Consider the following 21,892-nt stretch of genomic DNA (forward strand, 5'->3'; position numbering starts at 1 on the left):
AGGACCTCCCAAAACATTGGGGGCAGCGCAACAGGAACCACTGAAGGCAGGGATTCTTCAAAGACTGGAGGCAAAAGGAATCTGCTACCTCCGACATATCGGAGTTTCTTCACTGAAAAGCAGTCTTCCTCTTATAGAGAGAAGTACCTCTACTTTTCCTGGGTCTCTTTTCTCTCTCCAGGCAGATCAGAGCCACATTTCAAATGCAGGATTTCCTTTCAAGAGATGCAAGTCTTCCTTTACAGAGAGAGGTCTGTTTCTCCAGTCAGGTCACAGTCAGATTTCTAAATGCCTGTTCCTTGTCCAACTCACTGGTCTTTTCACAATCCAAACTTGAAACTAACTTCAACAATCAAGTCACATGACAATCATAAATCTTGACCTGTCATTCCCCTGATGAGTTATTTGTAAACAGATGCCTTGCAGTCTGTGTATTTCATTCAGTTCAAACCCACCAAGTTTCACCAATCAATGTCCACCAAGAAAAATCCTTTCCTCAGTTTTTCAAAACACAAGTGTTTTGTATATGTATTGAAAGCTCAGAACTCTGTGTAACAGTAGCTGACACAGGTCAGAAGCAAACCTGCTACCATTTACATACACGAAATCAGAATGTGAAAAGGAACAGATGAGGTCATCATAGATTGTTTCCACTGGTGGTTGGATGGAAGATGAGGTCAGGATCACAGGATAAACATAAGGTCCACAAAGGGGCAGATCAGGTGAATCTTTTCACACAAGGATTTGCTTTGCCACAAATGGTGATCAATGTCAAATCCACTGCAGGATTCAAAAATTATTGCATAGTTACTTTCAAATATGAAAGGAGGTGGGGAGAAAGCAGGAAATTGTCATTATTTTGGAGAAAGCAGATAAATGGGACCGAGAAGGGCCAAATTTATCACAGTAACATGAGTGTCTCAATGTAACTAATTGCAGCTTCTGAAATCCTGGATTATCTGCTCACACGACTGACATTCGGAGCTCCAAATCCTCAATCATCTTATGATACTGCTAATGTATTTGCCGTGCCCTCCGCTCAATAATTACAAAACGGTTGAAGGTGTCAGCCTTGGCTCAGTGGTAGCACTTCTGTCTCTCAATCAGGAGGTGATGACTACAAGACCCACTCCAGAGTACATAATTTAGGTTAACAATTTGAAGCAGCACTGTGGGAGTGCTGCATTGTTGGAAGTGCTGTCTTTTGGATGAGTTGCTAAACTGAGGCTTTGTCTGCCTGCACTCTTACATTCACCTTAAAGATCACATGGCATTCTGCCTATGAAGAGCAAGAGATTTCTCTCACTGTCCTCATTTATCCTTCAAACAAGCCCACTAAAATCTATTTAACTCACTGCTGTTTCTTGGATCTTGCATCTTGCTGTGCACAAGTGGTCTGCTGTATTTCGTACATTACATCAGTAACTGCATTTCAAAGGTACTTGACTGGATGTGAAGTACTTTTGGAAGTTCTGAGGTTGTGAAAGGTGCTAAATAAATACAGTTTTTTTTCTGGATACTGAGCCACTTAAGCTTAAGAGTTAAATGGTGTATCCATGCCTCTCAGGTTTTTAATACTGGGATAATTTCCTCAATCTGTTCCCCACTGAGAACAGATCAATTCTATTCTATTTATCCAATATCCTTGTCTTGTTGCTGCTCTCTAACCAAATGAAGAGGGCTTGAGTCCAGATGATGCAGCAATGACACCAACAAGTCTAAATGTGACACTATCTATCCAACCTCACAACCACATGTTTTTCAGAATACATCCTGGACCATGTTATCTATTTCCCCTCATCTATTTTCTCCTTTCCCTGATTATATGGCTTGGTAGCATGCTATGCACTTTTCAAAGTACCCTCTCCATGGTACTTAGAAATGATGTTCTCAGCAGAACACATAGAACTCCAATGCGAACATGAACTAAACTTTCTTCCTTCTATTATTCACTACACATAATTCAAGTAAGCATGAGACACTTCATAGGGGAGAATAGGAACAGACTTTATTGATGCACAACACAGTGATCAGCATGACTGGATACAGAGAGCAGATTTTGACTTTCTGCACCTTGCAAGTTCTCTATTCATTACTATCCTCCTTTATATACCATATTTTGTCTACATCAAAGGTACATGTCACAAATGTATCTATTCAAATCCTTTGAAGATAGTCTATCATGAGGTCTTACCTATGTAAATAGCTTATTCCAAAGCTACTTCCCTTGAACAAGGCTCCCGGACCTAACTGTTCTTAACCTCCTTGAAGAACAGGCTTTATTACGTGTCAGCGTTCTATGCTGTAGTTAATGGATCCCTCCACTTCTGTTTACTACCCTCACTATTGAAGGTACAGTGCAATCACTCATGGCTGACATTGTTACTGTCACTTCTTTCCTTGCAGAAGCACTCTTCATATCAGAAGACAAGCCATGCATTCCTCCCACATTTCAAAGACATCCTGTTTTTATGTTGGAGCTCGAGACTTTCCAACACAAAGAAGATAGACTGTTGATCCTTAATACTGCAAGAGGTCCGACATCAAACTCTCCAGGATGTTCAACAGTTTACACTTTGTTACCTTCAGCTTTCTGTTGACTGGGTTAATAAATAACTTTATAGCTAACTTCACATCAGCTCTGTACACCTGTACCTTTGTCATAAAACTTGGACATCTATCCTGATTATAAAAACTCAAGATTGGAGTCTCTCTCTGTAATTTTCTTTGCATAATTTCACTGCAACAAGAGTTTAGATTTCTAGAATGTTCCTCTTGTGGAGACACAGGGAAGGATAGAAAGTTGAACAGGATATGAAAAGAGAAAGAAATAGAGTGAATGACAGTGAAAGTGCATGAGAGGCACACAGAGAGGAGTGGGAGAGAGGGACAGAAAAAGTGCAACAGTAAGTGAAATATAAAGTTAAGAGAATTAGAGAGTGCAAGACAAGCAGTAAGGTGCAATTTTTGTTAACAAATTTTCTCCATGCGTGAAATCATAAGGATTCAAATAGTATATTCTAAATGAGAAGCGAAATGGGATTTTTGATATTTATGAGATACAGAGTAAAAAGCCTGATTGCTTTCCACAGGATTATGTGCAAATCAAAGTACATCAAGATGAAAGCTTGCATCAGTGGCTTTCAGCCAAATTGTAGAACTAATGTGCATATGTTTAAGTCATGCATCATATACTGAGGAATACCAATGGCCCCTTTACTGCTACTTCATCACTCTTGTTAACTCATTTCAGATTTCAAGTTTTAGGGTCCGGCAGAATAGCGGTCACGCGACAGGGGCCTGCTTGCTTATGCATTTCCTTCATTCTTGGAAAAAGTATCGAGATTATAAAATGAGAATTGATGAGGAAGACAATCCAGTTTAGATTTAATAAACATGCACGTCTGTTCTTTGTAAAGAAAATTGATGGTTAATGAGGCATCTCAGTTTGGCATCAGAAAGCTCCTGGTGATGATGGGTTTGAGGGAGAGGAGACAAGAAGAACTAATGGAGTCCAAAAGACATCTATTGTAGGTCGTCTTCTGTTGATGTGTGAAGTGGTACAGAGAGTGTATTGATGTTTATGTAATGAGATAGCTCGTGATGAATCAGAATCTGCCTGAAAGTTCCAAAATCCTAAAGCCTCAACTTCTGGAGATTCTTAAAGTGAAGTGTAAGGAATATTCAAGAAAAAAATACACAAAGCCACAGATCCTTACTTTGTGCATTCGACAACCCTTCAAATTAGCTCTCAGGTTTGTGACTGACGCATAATCTTGTTGCAGCTTCATTACACAAAATCAATCATTTGTATCCTTCACTTGACAGCGTTATAAATCCATGTTTTCACAGGCAACATATATTTATTACGTTAGTGGTCTTGTTAGAAGCAGGATTACTGTACAGTGATTTGAGGGTATAGAGTGAGTAATTCAGCAACATTCAAGTCAAGAGATAGAGTCTGATTCAGATGTTGATAGTGAAGTCTCCCTGAGCTTGCTGATGTTGGCTGATCAACAAATTTCTCACTATCATTTTTATAAACTGCAGTTTACTTAAAGAACAATAACAAGAAGCTTCAAATATCAAACACACAGGGTTTCAAAAGGTCTTTGCAGCTTGAATGTCCAAAACGATTTCTAGCAGACTTGAAATGTTTATAATACGTTCATTAGGAATGTCCATCTTGCAGGCTTCATACAAAGGCTTTCTCAGCACCATCTCTTCCATGGTATATGGCACTCTCTTTATCCTACAGTATATTCTAGCCAGACATATTTTTTAAATGTTCAATCTAGGGATATGGACATGACTGGCATTGCTCTGGTTATTAGCCATCACTGCAGATAGGAAACCACCAGTTTCCTGGGGCAACCAAAGACATTAGACAGCCAAACAATGCAACAGCTTCAGTCATTTTTACTCATACCAGCTTTTTCTTTCTAGATTCAATTCTTCCGCTACACCTCCTTTTTCTCATATTCTCACACACACCATTTTTGCAACCGTCACTTTCCAGCACCTCACGTCTGACACAGTGCAGACCAAGTATTCCCCCATAAAAGGCACATTCTTCAAATATCTTATAAGTAGGACCCTTACCTACATCATTTATTCATTCCTTGAATTGGTTCCGGTGTGTGACGCCTGACCCATATGGTGAATGATGCACTTGCAGCTCGTGAAACTTCCTTTCAAAACATTCTTTCTGCTTCCTCAACTTTGCCTCTACCCTTCATCTCTCTTCTTTACTTCAAGGAGGATATATAAAAAGGCAGGCATGTCAACAACTAAGCCTCAGAAAAGGCCATTGCTGGCACAGCTCAATTCAGCTGCAGCAGTAGTCTTACTGGATGAAGGGGGTAAAAACTTGCATCTCCCTGTGTCTATGACTGACACCTCCCCCGAAGACCTCTCCACAATCAAGCCTTCAAATAATGCCATCAGCTCAAAGTGGTAAAAAGCTGGATGCAAGATGGGAAAGCTCTTCAAAGAAAACTGCTTTGTTTAAACACTCAAACAGTGCATGCTCTTCTGAACTGATGGCATGTGCCCAGAGAGTCTCACCCACTTACAAAGAATAATCGGAACATTCATGGTGAATGGGGCTGTGGAATTGTAATGGCAGATTTGCACCAGACTAAAAAACAAATTTCAACTTCTTCATGGCAATTCAGAGAAGCTTTTTCAACAGAATCTTCTCAGTCAATGGAGAAGATCAGTTGAATGCAAAACAGGCAGTCAAATCGCTATGGCCCAAAATGAACTTACACTCTATAGATAACCAGGTCAGGTTCACAGGACGAGCCAGAGTCAAGATGCACATAGCACGGCTGGATGTCAAACTAGTTCCGTATATTTCTTAAGAGGAATGCAGATGGTAAATTTAGGCAGAAAGTCTATCTACCTCACCAATCCTTTGTGTTCTCTTGATGAATTTCTCATGACTTCAAGAGGAGAACCCCAGAGCATGGTCAGAAAGTCCAAACCCCACCTCTCCCCCAAGAGAATCTTCATTGATCCAAAGACTAGAGCTTCGCAGCCACCTGTAGTAAAGCATATTTCTTTCAGTTGACAAGACTGACTGCATTAATATGTTATATGGAGATCCTGGTACTAGAGACTATAACAGGGGCACTTGGCTCTCATTTTTGTTTAACATTGAAGCAGGTCTCCAATAGATAATTGGAATTTGCTATCTTCATCAAGAAATGCTCGTGCTACTGGACACCTTTCTATACCAGATCCTTGCTGAATTAGTTGTATGTTTATCAGGACTTGGTTCACAAGATTGCCAAGTTGTTGGTTGCTGCTTGTTACTGGAAACTTTACACATAACTGCAATGATGATTTATTGAAACTGAAAGACTGGACTGTTTCCTGGTTTGCTGACTTAAAGCTTGAATCTGGCAGGCCACCTCAACCTTCCGATATGGCACCAAAGTGACCTGGTTTCCGACAAGTTAAGGATTTGATTTATTTTTGAAACACTAACCACTTTCACCCTTTAACTTCAAAGGCCAGTTTTCACATAGGATGCTCCAAGTGAGGAGCATCACTCACAAGGAATCTGGTCAGGAAATGGCTCACGCGTAGGCCGTGGTTTCCCATCCATCCATTTTCATGGATAGCAGGTCAAGGCCTAGAGGCCTATGCTGCCTCAACTCCCTGGAAATGCTGCTCTTCACCAGGAATATCCAATGAAGGAATCTCACTCGGCCTCTCGGTTTTTTTTTGAACAAAATATGTTCAACATTTCCATATGTGTAACCTCTGGTAGCAGCCTTGTAAGTCTTATTCACATCTTCTCCAGTGCCTCTTTTATAATATAGAAACTAGGACTGTGCACAATAGTCCAACTGTGGATTAACCAAGGTTATGATGAACCATAAATTTAACATAACTACTCTACTTTTCAGATCTATTTCACCCTAGTGCTGGGTTTGCCTTTTAAATGGCCTTATTAACCAGTGTCACTACTTTCAGTATTTACCAATATTGCCTGACAACTTGTCCCTCTGCAATGGGACACAAAGAGCAAGATCTGATGATGCCTCAGTCGATAGATGCACTATTGCCAGCCTCATTGAGTTATAGACACTAGGAAGGCCCTGGACTCACTCCAGATCAGTGCTGAGTTATCTGATCTTAGTGAAGACAACACTGGGAATTCTCCAACTGCATCCAGTATCCCTAGTCAGGAGGAAAACAAGAAGCCAGCTTGGGTTCTTGTTGCTGATCACTGTCCAATGACTGCTAGCATTAGAAGTAGTCCATGTAACTCTTCGAGCCCGTTCTGCCGTTCAATGAGATCATGGCTGATCTGTGACCTAACTCCATATATTTGCCTTTGCCCGTTATTATTCCTGCTGGAAAGTGCATGAACCTTAGATAGAAACAAGTCATTGCAGCCATGCTTCACAGCTCAGTAGTCCATCAACATTTGTTGCTAAGCACCATTGGAATACGGATGTGGTGAGGAACACAAGGGGGTGCACAAGCAGGGGACTGAAGGGAGAGGACACAAGGGGTTCAGTAAAGGTTCCAAACAGTGGACAGGGCATCTCCTGCCATGCTCTAGGCAATCTCTGTAGACTCCCTTTCATATGGTCAGATCTGATCCCAGCTGTGTTATCATATGAGAAATTAGAGTCAACGAACATTGTGCTTCCAATGCTACACTCCCGGTGACCCTTACTCTAGTGCTGTTTACGGCTCAAACTATTAATTCTTCAAACTGCTGTGACCTCGGAAAGTGATTAAGCGCACTCAACCCAATCTTATTTGCATATACATGCAGGATGGCTGTGACTTTGGGGTCACAATGTACAAGGTTAGTTAACATTATCCACGTAAAACTCCCTCTTTCCAGCTGTCTGCATTGGAATTAAACCCACGTCCCACACCACTCAGCACCCTGTACCAGGTAACTGAACAGAACATCCACGCCAACCTCGTGTACTGTGGTGAAATGCCCTTAGTATCTTTCACTATCAGTAATACCATTTAGTGCCTATTGAAGGTACTTAGCCAGCTCAAGGTAAAAGCATCTAATAGAAAAATACAAGCCAATTTGAACACCTACAATGTCTTGCCTCTTACAACTTGTAAGCCACAATCCTACCTGTTCCTTCACACAGCAGGTGTACGGTACTCCACAAGCCAGTGGTCCTGGTGCATCACAGGCATGGTAATGATTCACAGCCCAGTCCTTGTATTCATCTCCCCCGCAGCATGAAAACTGTCAGCAAGAAAGAGATCCAAATTACTGCACAGCCCTGAAGAAATGTCAGGCTCAGAGATTGATTTCATTTTCAGTCGTTAGACTTGTGGGCGGGAGAGAGCCGAGAGAAAACAATTGTGTTTAATCAGGTGTAGGGATTGTCAGCAATGATGAGGCGAGATTTCAATCCATTTTCAAAGTATAAACTTTGTGTTGATCAAGATTGGAATGTTATTCCAGTCTGGTGTTTCATGAGTGTCAGCGTCAAACACTCCCAGGGCAGAAACAGAACAGGTTAGATACAGAGTAAAGCTCCATCTACACTGTCCCATTGCGAAGTTCAGAGGAATGCTGCATACAACATGGATAATTCTAGCCTGCCAACACCCAGCCTCCTGTACAGTCCCCACACCCTCCATACTTCCTCAGACAGCCTCTCCAATGCACACATCACCCCCAATCACACCCCCAGTCGCATTCTCTCCTTTTCGACTTCTGAACTGTCCTAGGCCTTGTTGAGCCATGTCTTTCCCCTGCTGTTTGTCTCTCTCTCTGTCCCAATCTGTCCCTCTGTCTTTCTCCCTTGTTTCCTGTCTCTCTCTCTCTCTCTACCCCTCTGTCTCTCCCTTTTCCCTCTCTCCCTCCCATCTCTGTCTCTCTCTCTTTCTCTCTGTCACTCTCCCTCTCTGTCTCCCTCTGTTTCAGTCTTTCGCTCTCTCTCTGTCTCTCTCCCTCACCCTCTCATATGAACATACAAATTAGGAGCAGGAGTAGGCCACTCGGCCATTCGAACCTTGTCTGCCATTAAATACATTAATTGCTGAACTGATTACTCCACATTTCCACCTACCCCCGATAACCTTTCACCCCCTTGCTTATCAAGAATCTATCTACCTCTGTCTTAAAAATATTCAAACACTCTGGAATTCTCTTCCTCAAAAGGCAGTGGAAACAAAGACTCACGACTGAGAGAAAACATTTCTCCTCATTTCTGTCTTAAATGGGCGATCCCTTATTTTTAAACAGTGACCCCTAGTTTTAGATTCTCCCACAAGGGGAAACATCCTTTCCACATCCACCCTGTCAAGACCCCTCAGGATCTTCTCTGTTTCAATCAAGTCGCCTCTTACTCTTCTAAACTCCAGCGGATACAAGCCTAGCCTGTCCAATCTTTTGTCGTAAGACAGCCCGTCCATTCCAGGTATTAGTCCAGTAAACCTTCTCCGTACTGCCTCCAATGCATTTACATCCTTCCTTAAATGAGGAGACCTGTACTGTACACAGTACTCCAGATGTGGTCTCACCAATGCCCTGTATAGCTGAAGCATAATCTCCCTACTTTTATATTCAATTCCCCTCGCGATAGACCATAACATTCTATTAGCTTTCCTAATTACCTGCTGTACCTGCATACTGACCATTTGTGATTCACACACTGGGACACCCAGATCCCTCTGCGTCTCAGAGCTCCGCAATCTCCCACCATTTGGATAAAATGCTGCTTTTTTATTCTTCCTGCCAAAATGGACAACTTCGCATTGGTCTCCCCCTGTCCCTGCCCCTGTCTCTCGCTCTCTCCTGCTCTATTTCACACACTCACTCACGAACACTGCTGATGCTGGTGAGTCAATGGGAGATTAACCTGATGCTCTTTTTCTAGGGCTTGGGAGGATCCAGTGCCCCTCCACAGAACTGGAAAGGGATGGCTGTTCTGGTAATCAGTATCATCTTCTCCCTGGTCATCATCTCCACCATCCTGCTGACTCCAGGTAACCCTGTGCCTGCCATTCCACCAGGCCCAGTTCAGTGAGTAAATACACCACACAGTGAGAGACAGAGGAACACAGGGAGGCCCATTCAGCCCCCTCCTCAAAACAAAAAATGGGGTTAGATACAGAGTACAGTTCCCTCTACACTGCCCTCATCAAACACTCCCAGGGCAGGTACAGCACAGGTTGGATGAAGTGAAGAGGAAGCGCAGTGAACTGTCATTTCCTTGGCCATTCTTCTGGCTTATGGCCAGTGGGAGAACCCGTGTGAAAGCTTACCCCCAATGTATTTTACTCCAAACTTTTAAAGACTGTTCCAAACTGCATGTATGAGGTATTCTGCCATTCTCCACTCCAGTCCCCACAAGTGAGATGTCACCTTAGTGCCAATTGTTAAACACCGCAACATAATGGCAGTGAGGTAGAATGTCCAAGATGGTTCTCCAATTGCCTGCCCAAACTCCGGAAGAAGATCGGTAGAGATCCTGAAGGGTGAACGTTAATGGCTCTCTGACATTTCTCCAGGTTTCCACCAGGAGAGTGGGAGAATCTGTGGGAAGGGAGGGAGGGAGGTTCCAGCCCAGTCCTTCATTGCCATGGGTGCATTCCAATTGGAAACGCGATTCTGCTACCAGGATAAGTGAGCAGTGTTTGCAGTGTGAACACAGGGATTGAAGATCACAAGATAACCATGGGTTCGGAAGGTATTCAGGCCCATCTCACCACACAGACATCCATAAGCACCCTAGTTATTCCCAATGCAACAGGAAATTGTTTGTGCAATGATTCTACACTCATGTCCTTTATCAGGAGTCTACTTCACATATTGTTCAAACTCGCTCGCATCATTTTAACTTTAGCTGATAGTATACTATCAAATCAGCTGCCCTTTATACATCTCACCCAATGTTCATTTTGATAAAATTTACTCAATATAAAGGGTAGCTAAATAAATATCAGCTGACAGACAATCATCCAAAGTCAAAATTCCTTCCTCAGTGTGAAGAGGACTTCCCAATATCAGTCTGCATATCTTTTGCTACTTTGAACCACTGTCCCCTTGTCCTAATCTGGCAAATGAGAGTCTCTCTGAAGTGATAGCATGCTAAGTGGCTGTGTCAGTGAAACCCACCCTCTGTAATGCTGAACCTTCAGCCTCAAAGTACAACCAGCCTTTTAAAATCTCAGAACAAAGTGGATAAGAGGTACAGTCACTAGCTATTTGGTCATCTCTGTGAAAGAAGTTGTAGTGTATCACCGTCATGGGAGATGGCCTTGAATTTCAAACAAGGATGAAACTACTGAAAGAATAAAAGTTTAATCAAAGGCAAAAATACTTGCTGGGATGATGCATCTAGCTTTTAAAGTGAGTAATAAAGCAGCTCAAGTTGTCACTAATCTTGCTAAAAGGCATTCCAGGTCTGGAGAGCAGTGCTGCATTCCTCGCTTTTTTTCTCATGCAGCACTGCTCCCCAGTAAGAGCTGACTGGGAATATAGAAAGCTATTTTATTGCACATCTGTGACATGTGTCATGGTCCTGTAGCTTTTTTTCTGGGAATATGCGATTTGCCTTTAAGGCTTGCAAAGGATCAGTATTGCTTTAAGAACCAGCAAGCCTAAGGAGTTATAGGAAGGTGCATTTTCATTGCCTTAGAAACAGCCATTTGGAGGCTGCGATTCAAAGGGTGCATTTTCCTTACCATAGATACAGCCACTGGGAGTGAGTGTTAAGCGATTTATATTTGTTACAATTCAATTTTGAAGTGGCATTTTAGTTGAAGACAGTTTGTTCTAAAAAAAACACAGAGACATAAAGGCACAGCTGGTGTTGGCACCTGAAGAAAGAGCTCTCAACCATTTAAATTGAAGGAATAGGATTTTAGTCTGTTTAATTATCTCTCAAAATTCTAAAACATCAAGTCAAAACAGAGATCTCTGGTAATTTCAAGTGAAGGAAGGAAAGTTAGCCTGTGACAATCTCTTATCCCTGAAAAACTCTAAAGTCAGATTGATTCTGTTGAAAGTGTTTGCAAGTCGTTAATTGTTGAAATTTGCTGGAGAACGAAAGCGACATTCTGTGAGGACTGCAAGCAACATTGGACTGTCAATTTGCAATGACTCTAATTTTTTCTCTTTTAAATGTTGGTTATATCTTCATAGTGTTTAACTCTTTAAGGATTTAGTTCTTCCAATTAATTTGTTGATTTAAAGATAACTGGTTTGGTTAGCCTCATTCGGGGGTTAATAGATAGTACAATTTGGCTGGGTCTTTCTTTAATTTGGGAAGTTTTAAATGATATGTTTGGCAATCTGTGGAGCGACGGGATTCAATTAACTGCATTTATCCCACGACAATCAGAACCGTATATTTTGTTTGGGGGCTTTGACTGGAGCGGTCGGTCATAACACATGTAATGGAGTTATTATTGTGCCCCAGTTCCAATCGGTCAGCCATGGTTCAGACGTCGAGACGAGAGTGCTGAGTCAAAAGATTGTGAGTTCAAGTCCCACTCGGGAAACTTAAGCACCCAATCCAGGCTGACATTTCATTGCCACATTGAGCGAGTATTGAACTGTCAGAGGTTCCTTCTTCCTGATGTGATATTAAAGTAAAAAAAAATGATCAGGTCATTACCTCATTGCACACCTTGTTTTATGCAAATTTTTTTGCATTACAACCATGTGATTACAGCCAATGAAGAACTTATGAAGTGTAAAGTGCTTTGAGACATTCTGAAGTCATGAAATGTACTTTATAAATATAAGTTCTTTCTTTCCTTGCTTATTTTCTCACTGGACGTTGCCCTCCAGGAATGGGGAAATAGATTTTATCGCACATTCTTGCTATGTAATGGGAGTTACTATTGTGTCTCTGTTCAAACTGATCATTTGCATTGGACAGATTTCATACTGCAGCTGCCCATTGCTATTGGCATCAAGTTGTTAGATACGTTAACACCAATCGGTCCGTTGCACTGGCCTCTGCACTGCAGAACAGTTTTTGTGATCTCCTGCAAGAACTGGGCCTCTAAACATTGCTGCAAGGACCACAGTCAAAGTACTTACACCTCGGGGAGCCACATATGTCAATCTAGCCACAACCCAGTCAGGTAGGAGAGTCTCGAGTTCACACAAATCCAATCACTTTAATATGGAAGATAGTAAAATTCTAAACTCTACCATGTTGAATGGTTTATTCAACAGTGAATATATAGAAAGCAATCCAAATCAAATAGTGCAGTTTGAATAAAGTTGTCTCCTGCAACTTTCCTTCAAAGTCCAGAATTTATGCAGGATATTACTTATAAATGGTAATTAGCTATTGACAAGATTCAATTCTCTGAGCTGAATATTAATACTGAATTATTCATAATAAGGCCACGTTGTTGAAGAATACCTCAGGGTCACAAGGAGTCTCCAAACCAATGGAGCACATTAACTGCCCTCCTGGTACAGCCCAAGACTGACAGAAGCAGTGCTTAGACGTCGTCACTTCAATTTTCATCGTTGGTGATTTTGATGGTGGAATACCACCTTCTCTTCCCCACCGTGCCAAAGTCTATCAACCCTTGAAATATATTTGAGCCCCAATTTTAACGGGACAGGAATCAAGCAGCAGAACAGGCCCCAGCTGTATGTCCTCGGTCAGCTGCCTGCCCAAATCCAGTGAGAATCAGCAGTGGGACAGTAAGAGATAAATCAAATCTGTGAAGTTGCTGTCACTGACAAACTGCAATTGGAAGTGAGCTGCAGACAAAAGCTATTGTTACAACAATTGTATTGCAGTTTGGAGGCAGAGCTATATTATGCATTGGAGTAATGATAAAAGTTTGAACTGTGCCAACTGTGCAACAGCCCCAACAAACAAATTTCTCTGCAGCACCTGTGGAAGAGCCTGTCACTCCAGAATTGGCCTTTATAGCCACTCCAGGCGCTGCTTCACAAACCACTGACCACCTCCAGGCGCGTATCCATTGTCTCTCGAGATAAGGAGGCCCAAAAGAAAAGAAAGAAAAGAAAATGATAAAAGTGGAACTCCACTTCTGAACAGCACTCTCCCATTTTACATTTCCCATTGCACTGCCAGCGACGATAGAAATATGGACAGACTTGCTTTGATATCGCGCCTTTCACGAGCTCACAAAGTGCTTTAAATCCAATGATATACTTTTTGAAGTGTAGTCACTGTTGTAATTCAGGAAACCCAGTCAATTTGCACATGGCAAGATGTCACAAACAGTAATAATCTGTTTTTGTGATGTTGACCAGGACTTTGGGGCGAACTCGGTCCTCTTCTTCAAAATCGTTCCATATTATTACATCCATCTGACGGGGCAGTAAGAACTGAAAGCATTTGCTGACACATAGAGATGTCATTGAGATAGATCATCGCTCATTTGACTTTGTCAGTATGAATTCAATACTACTGCTCCCAATCAGAATCATCAGAAGGTAAAAAATCATGTGAAGGAAATGGCTGAAGAGCTTGTTTCTTCACTGGCCTTTGGTTAATGTACTGGAGGGTGACCAGCATCCAAAGAATCATTATTCACCTGCGACCACCAACAATGACTGCTGGTGGTGGGGCAGCGAATACAAATTCTGCTGTTATTTCCTGTGGCAGCTTCCAGTCCCAAGAAACGCCAAGATCATGATATTTTTGGAGACATGGAGAGGATTTTATTTATATCCTAGTGTGCCATCAGTAGCCTAGGTGCAAAATCAATGTTAAAGGGTGATTCAACTTCCAATATAGCTCATGAATACCCAACAATGAGACCATAATTGCATTTAAGCACGGTACTGAATCAGCTGAACACAAAGTACTGCTTTAAGCATCTTGTACATTTGCTATGTAGAGTCTGATGCAATGCGTTAACAGAGCTCTATTTTAATTTACAGTACAATGTTGCTCATCACTTTACAATTCATTCCATTCCAGACCCATTAAAAGTACAAACGTAACAATTACAACCACTTTTCTTCTCCTCTTTTGCAGAGCTTTCAGGCCTTTTACTATTATCTCTCGTTGAGATATCATTAAGGGAGGAAATAAAAGTTGTTCCTTGATAATTTGTCCTCCCTCCCCCTCCATTGTGGCACCCCCACCCCAGTTTTTAAAAAATCAAATGTTATGGCAAGTTTTACGTTTCAAGCTGGCACAGTGGGTCAGATTCTGGTCTGTCACCTCTGGGGCCCCCAAGTTGAAATTCAGTCCTGTTGGATAAAATGAAAGACTCCTCAATCTACAAGCCAGCAAGATCTTGCCCCAAATCTGGTTCTAATTAGCAGCATCTCATTTTGGGCAGGCCTGAAGTTTCCACAGATTACACCAGAGCCACACAGGTTTTCCAATGCTGCAAAGCTGGGTCCATGAGAGACCAAAAAGGAGTTATTCTTGTGGAGGCAGAGGGCATAGCTGCAGTACCAACTGAGTACTTTACATCTGAAATCATGAGAGACAAGGATACTGTCAATGTAGCAGTAAAGGAGGAGGCAGTAGAGAAACTGGATAGGATAAAGAGGAGGTACTTAAAAGATTAACAGTACTCGAAGAAAAGTCACCTGGTCCTGATGGGATCCATTCCATACTTAAGGAAGGGTGGAAATTGTGAAAGCTTTTGCCACAATCTTCCAATCATCCTTCGGGATGGGGATTGTGCCAGAGGACTGTAGGATTGCAAAAATTACACCTGGTTCAAAAAAAAGGGGAGAGGGATTAACCTGGCAATTATAGGCCAGTCAGCCTAATGTCAGTGATGGGGAAGCTTTTAGAAACAATAATCTGGGACATAATTAATTGGCATTTAGAAAAGTATGAGCTCATACATGAAAGTCAGCATGGATTTGTTAAAGGCAAATTTTGGTTGACTAACTTGATTGAGTTATTTGACAAAGCAAGAGAGAGGGTAGATGAGAGTTGCGAGGTTGATGTGTATCTGGACTTTCAAATGGGCATTTGATAAAGTTCCACACAATAGACTTGTTAGCAAAATATTCAAGGCCAATAATTGAGTCAGGGACTGTAGTTGTGGATGGTTGTTTTTCAGACTGGAAGGAAGCAGTTGCTCCAGGGTTGGTATTGGGACCACTGCACTTTTTGATATATTTTAATGACTTGGACTTAAGTTTCTTATCATTTGCAAACTTGCAAATTATGCCCTTTATACTCCAGAATCCAGTAAATATGAGGCTGGTGAAATTTAACATATAAATTGTGAAGTGATGCATTTTGATAGGAAAAATGAGGAGAGGCAATATGAAATAAATGTTACAGTTTGAAAAAGGGTGCAGTAACAGAGAGACCTTGGGGTGTATTTACCGAATAGAAGTAGATTGTACAAAAGAAGGATGTTCTACTAAATGTTTCTAAAACGCTGGTTGGAGCTCAGATGGAAGATTGTTCAATTCCAGGCATGACACAATAGGAAGGATGTTAAGGCCTTGGGGAGGGTGCAGAAGAGATTTACAAGAATTATACCACGTATGAAGGACTTCAGTTAAGTGGAGAGACTGGGATGTTCTCCTTAGAGTAGAGAAGGTTAAGAGGAGATTTGATAAAAATATTCATGATTTGGAATAACTCTGTCAGAGTAAACAAGGAGAAATTGTTCCCAGTGGCAGAGTTGCAAACAAAGAACGCTCACTGATTAAAGGTAATTGGCAAAAGAATCAAAGACCACACCGGGAAACTTTTTTTTAATGCAACGAGTTATGATCTGGAATGCGCTGCCTGAAAAGGTAATGCAAGCAGATTCATTAGTAACATTCAAAAAGGAATTGGATTGAATGGGTTCTGAGCAAACAGCGGGGGAATGGGACTAATTGGAGAGCTCTATTAAAGTCAACACAGGCACAATGGGCTGAATGGCCTCCTCTGTGCTACATCCTTCTATTATTTTAACAAGTGAGTGACAGGAATAAGAATCTAGCAGCCTGAGCTGTGGGGTTTCTGCTCCTAACCACAGACTGGACCACAAACGATTAGGACAGGTTCAGGCTTGACTCTGATGTCTATATTAGTCAAATAACTAGCTCTCACTGTCCTGGTTCAGCTTGAATAGAATACCACTCATGTCAGAATGGAATACAAATGGGGATAACAGAGGAGGTGGAGCATCCGAGATACAGAGAACAGCATGCCATTGAGATTTCAAAATTACTTCCAATTATGTTGCACTAGAAATGTGTGATATTTGAGGCTGGAATGTTATGTTTGATTTTACACATGCTGCTTCGAAGTGCAATTTAATTATCATTTACCATCAGCTCATCTCGGTTTTCAGTGCTCTCTCTGAATATGTCATTTAACAAGATTTAATTTCATGACAGATTCTGAAATGATTTGTTTCAGACACATGGGCCTGCAGGGCTGGTTTTAAACTGCTGTTGTCCTTCACAATAATTAAAAATGAAACTTCCAGCAACTTTATCTGTGCTCAAGGGATCAGAAAGATTTGTTTTTTTTTAATTGTGTTTCTTTTCAAAAGTATATTTTCTCCTTAAGATTCCCAGCACCAATGAGTTAGTAATCAACACACCAAATGCTGAAATATCTTAAATTGCATTTTCCATAGAGTTAGAGAAATGAATAATAAAAGCAAAATACTGCAGATGCTGGAAATCTAAAATAAAAACAAAGTGCTGGAAATACTCAGCAGGTCTGGCAGCATCTGTGGAGAGAGAAGCAAAGTTAACGTTTCAGGTCAGTGACTTTTCATCAGAATTGGTCACTGACCTGAAACGTTAACTTAGCAGGTCTGGCAGCATCTGTGGAGAGAGAAGCAGAGTATTTCCAGCACTTTGTTTTTATTTTACACCATTAATGAAGCTGTTTAGAAATGGATCCAGCTCCTACAATAGGGTCCAAGAACCTTCCATTTTAAAGATCTCATCCAACAACATTGCCAAGTAAAAACCAATGGGACTGTATATTCCCAATGTTTTAAATCCACTTTATTTAATCCCCTCTTGCCCGTCCCTGAAAGCCAAGACCCCTTGCTGGGGGCCAGCTCCCTGGTTCATCAGGACCATGGGTGGGCATCTCTCGATCCCATTCTCACCTGACATCCAACTGTAGTTAAAAAAAAATTTGTATTTATACAGTACCTTTCGTGACTACTGGATGTCTCAAAGTGCTTGGTAGCGAGTGAAGGACTTTTGAAATGTACTCACTGTTGCAATGCAGGAAACGCTGCAGCCAATTTCCACGCAGCAAGCTCCCACGAACAGCAATGTTATAATAAGCAAATAACTTGTTTTTGTGATGGTGATGAAGGCCAGGACACTGGGGATAACTGCCCTGCTCTTCTTTAAAATGGTGCCATGGGATCTTTCACATCTACATGACAGAGCCTCAGTTTAACATCTTGTCTGAAAGACAGTGCAGCACTCCTTCAGTAATGCACTGGAACATCAGCCTAGATTTTTATGCTCAAGTCCAGGAGTGGGACTTGAATACAGAATCTTCTGACTCCGAGACAAGAGTGCTACCAATTGAGCCACGGCTGACACCTAATTGATAATCATCAGGAGCAGGAAGTTTTGCTAAGTAAGCCAGAAGAGCTGACCCAAATCAAAGCTTCCCTGACTGCGACCAGACGGAGATCCTGGAGCTGTATTAGTTTTCAGTCAGTAAATGAAGTATGAGGACAGGTGACCAAAAGTTGACTAAAAGTGGTAGGTTTTAAGGAGTGCCTGAAAGGAGAGAGGCAGAGAGATAGAGAGCTTCACGGCCGAAGTAATGCCTGCAGTGAATAAATTCAGAGATGAGCAAGAAGCTAGAATTGGAAGAGTGTAGAGAACTCATGCACAGTTGACTATTAGGCCCACTAAGCCCCTGACTTTCATTTCAATTGGGGCTGGAATGCCTCAGCAGCACATGGCACTTAAGGTATCTTGCCTTTTGGTGGCTGTACCATTTGAGATTTGAAAAGAAAATTGAGGCAGCACTTCCTTTGCTTCCCTTAACACCAGTGCTCTCCATGCCCAATAATCCATCCTCTCCCACTGTCTCCCTTCCCCTTGCCACTCTCTCAAACTGGGGAACTGCCTGGTGCAGGTAGCCAGCACTCCTTCACTGGAAAATTGTTCACTGCATCCATGAGGCTCCTGGACCATCCTGAGGGACATGCCCAGAGCACTAGCAGCATTACACAGGGGAAGGGAGGAAAACGGTGACATACAAATGAAGTGAGCCATTTCTCATGGCTTTCCAAGTCCAACAGAGAAAATTACCCAATGCACTTCCATCATTCCTTAATTCAAACATGAAAATGTTCCCCTTTCATACACATACTGAACAGCTAATTCACAACCACAATTTCACCTCAATACAGTTCATTTGACAAGTCCAATTACTTTGGAGTACACGACCCATTTATGTTCCAATTTCCTTTGCTGCTCTTGTTCTGATCGATCGACTGTACAGCAGCCCATTTAATTCTTCATCCAAAGAAAATTGATTGTCCATCCCCAGTTTAGAGAAATCCTCATCTGAGCAGAATATTAGCAGAAGATTTAGTGGCTCGTCAGGACTGAGCAGGAACAGATTTAAAGGCCAATAGGATTCCACATCACTGCCAACCATGGAATCTCAGCCTTACTAACAGAGAGAGACAACCTGCATTGATACAAGATCGTCTATGTATAAAGATGTTCCGTTATTCTTTACAAAGATAAAGAGGAATGCTGGCATGGACTCGATGGGCTGAATGGCCTCCTTCTGTGCTGTAACAACTGAGCCCGCAGCAATAACCTTCAGCATTAACCAGAGCAAGGCTGAAGGTTTTCTTTTAATGTAAAGCAAGGAGAAAAACAAGAAGGGTGGGAAATGCAGAGCTTTGAATCATGCAATTTCTCAATGGGATTTTGCTTGTCTGTGATTAATTAAATAGAATGCCAGACCTTCTGCTGTTTTTTTGTGAAGAGTAATTCCACCAGCCCAGGTCCAATTTCAAGTGACAGGTTGCTATTTCGCTGCAGAATGAAATTTGACCAAGTCAAGAATCCTTCACAGCTCCCAAGAGTTTCCTGAGAGCAGCTTGTCTTGTTTTATTACTTGCTTGGGACTGAATTACTGACTGGAACACTTGCTGTCATCTGCCCTGGAAACAAGTGCAAATTAAGTGCTTTGTGATGAAGAGAACAAAGTGCAGCAAAGTAGGTCAAAAATGGCAGAGAGTTTTTAACACAGCCTCCTGTTGATGTAACCCATAATAAGTCTTCCTTGCAATCTGCTTGGGAAAGTTGGTTTCATCTCATGTCTCAATTCATCACTTTTTAAGCCTTTGATTTTAGGGGCTTCCAATCGCTTTTGAGAAATGAAAAGAATTTTGGAGTGAGGGATAAGTTCAAGCTTGCTTTCTTCCTTTTGCTGAGATCATTCTGTCCCATTGTACATACGAACATATGAATTAGGGGCAGAAGTAGGCTATTCGGCCCCTCAAGCCTGCTCTGCCATTCAATGAGATTATGGCTGATCTGTTTGTGTCTCGGATTCCACATTTCCATCGACCCCGATAACCTTAGATCCTTGTTAGGCAAGGGAATTAATCTACCTCCACCTTAAAAATATTCAATGACCCCCTCCTCCACCACCTTCTGAGGCAGAGAGTTCCAAAGTCGCACAACCCTAAGGAAACATTTCTCCTCATCTCTGTCCAAAAAGGATGACCCCCTAATTTTAAAAACAGTGCTCCCTAGTTCTGGACTCCCCCACAAGAGGAAACATCCTTTCCACATCCACCTTGTCAAGACAGTTCAGGATCTTCTATACTTCAATCAAGTCTCCCTTCACTCTTCTAAACTCCAGTGAAAACAAGCCCAGTCTGTCCAACCTTTCCTCTTCAGACAACCCGCTCATTCCAGGTATCGATCTAGTAAACCTCCTCTGAACCGCCTCCAATGCATTTACATCCTTCCTTAAATAAGGAGACCAAAACTGCATACAGTTTTCGAGATGTGGTCTCACCAATGCCCTGTATAACTGAAGCATCACATCCTTACTTTTATTTTCAATTCCTCTCATAATGAAAGATAGCATTCCATCAGATTTCCAGCATCTGCAGTATATTGCTTTTATTTTAGCATTCCATTAGCATTGTTTATTACTTTCTGTACCTGCATACTAACCTTTTGTGACTCATGCATTGGAACACCGAGATCCCTCTACAACTGAGTTCTGCAGTCGTTTTCCATTTAAGTAATACTCTGCTTTTTTATTCTTCCTGCCAAAGTGAACAACTTCACATTTTCCTACATTACACTCCAGCTGCCAGATTTTTTCACACTCAGTCAACCGATCTATATCAGTCTGCAAGCTCCTTATGTCCTCTTCACAACATACTTTCCTACCTATCTTTGTGTCATCTGCAAATTTAGCTACCAAGCCATTGCCCTCCTCATCTAAGTCATTGATATAAATTGTAAAAAGTTGCGGCCCCAGCACAGACCTTTGTGGGACTCCAATCAGGAAAGGACCCATTTATGCATACTCTGTTTTCTGTCAGCCAGCCAATCTTCTATCCATGCTAATATGTTACCCCCTACACCATGAGCTCCTACTTCGCACAATAACCTTTTATGTGGCACCTTGTCAAATGCCTTCTGGAAATTCAATTACAGTACGTCAACGGGCTCCCCTTTATTCACGGCACATGTTACTCCTTCAAATAAATTGGTTAAACATGATCTCCCTTTCACAAAGCCTGCTGACTATTCCCAATTAACTTGAGTTTTTCAAAGTGCCAGTGACAGTGCTCGTGTCCACTGTGGCTCAATGATCACACTCTTATCGCATTTGAAACACAGAAAATAGGAGAAGTAGGCCATTCGGCCCTTCGAACCTGCTCCGCCATTCATTATCATCATGGCCAATCATCCAACTCAGTGACCTGTTCCCACCTTCCCCCCCATATCCTTTGATCCCTTTCGCCCCAAGAGCTATATCTAACTCCTTCTTGAAAACATACAATGTTTTGGCCTCAAGTGCTTTCTGTGGTAGCGAATTCCACAGGCTCACCACTCCCTGGGTGAAGTAATTTCTCCTCATCTCAGTCCTGAAAGGTTTACCCCAAATCCTTAGACAATGATCCCTGGTTCTGGACTCCCCCACCATCGGGAACATCCTTCCTGCATCTACCCTGTGAAGTCCTATTAGAATTTTACAGGTTTCTATGAGATCCCCCCTTGTTCTTCTGAACTCCAGCAAATATAATCCTAACCGACTCAATCTCTCCTCATACGTCAGTCCCGCCATCCCAGGAATCAGTCTGGTAAACCTTCACTGCACTCCTTTTATAGCAAGAACATTCTTCCTCAGATAAGGAGACCAAAACTGCACACAATATTCCAGGTGTGGCCTCACCAAGGCCCTGTATAATTGCAGCAAGACATCCC

At 41.9% G+C, this 21,892-nt stretch overlaps 1 protein-coding gene across 5 annotated transcripts in view; it reads right to left on the reverse strand.

The window, feature by feature from the left end:
- The window catches only part of zgc:110329 (uncharacterized protein LOC550500 homolog), a 331,911-nt gene that overhangs the window by 55,697 nt on the left and 254,322 nt on the right, over positions 1–21,892 (reverse strand). For all 5 annotated transcript variants that reach the window (XM_068023414.1, XM_068023409.1, XM_068023413.1 and 2 more), the window contains one exon: positions 7,625–7,741. In XM_068023414.1, the coding sequence (XP_067879515.1) occupies positions 7,625–7,741 (117 nt within the window). The remainder of the gene's footprint in view (positions 1–7,624; positions 7,742–21,892) is intronic.

The sequence above is a fragment of the Heterodontus francisci genome, chromosome 47 (genome assembly GCF_036365525.1).
Source record: "Heterodontus francisci isolate sHetFra1 chromosome 47, sHetFra1.hap1, whole genome shotgun sequence".
Classification (NCBI taxonomy): domain Eukaryota; kingdom Metazoa; phylum Chordata; class Chondrichthyes; order Heterodontiformes; family Heterodontidae; genus Heterodontus; species Heterodontus francisci.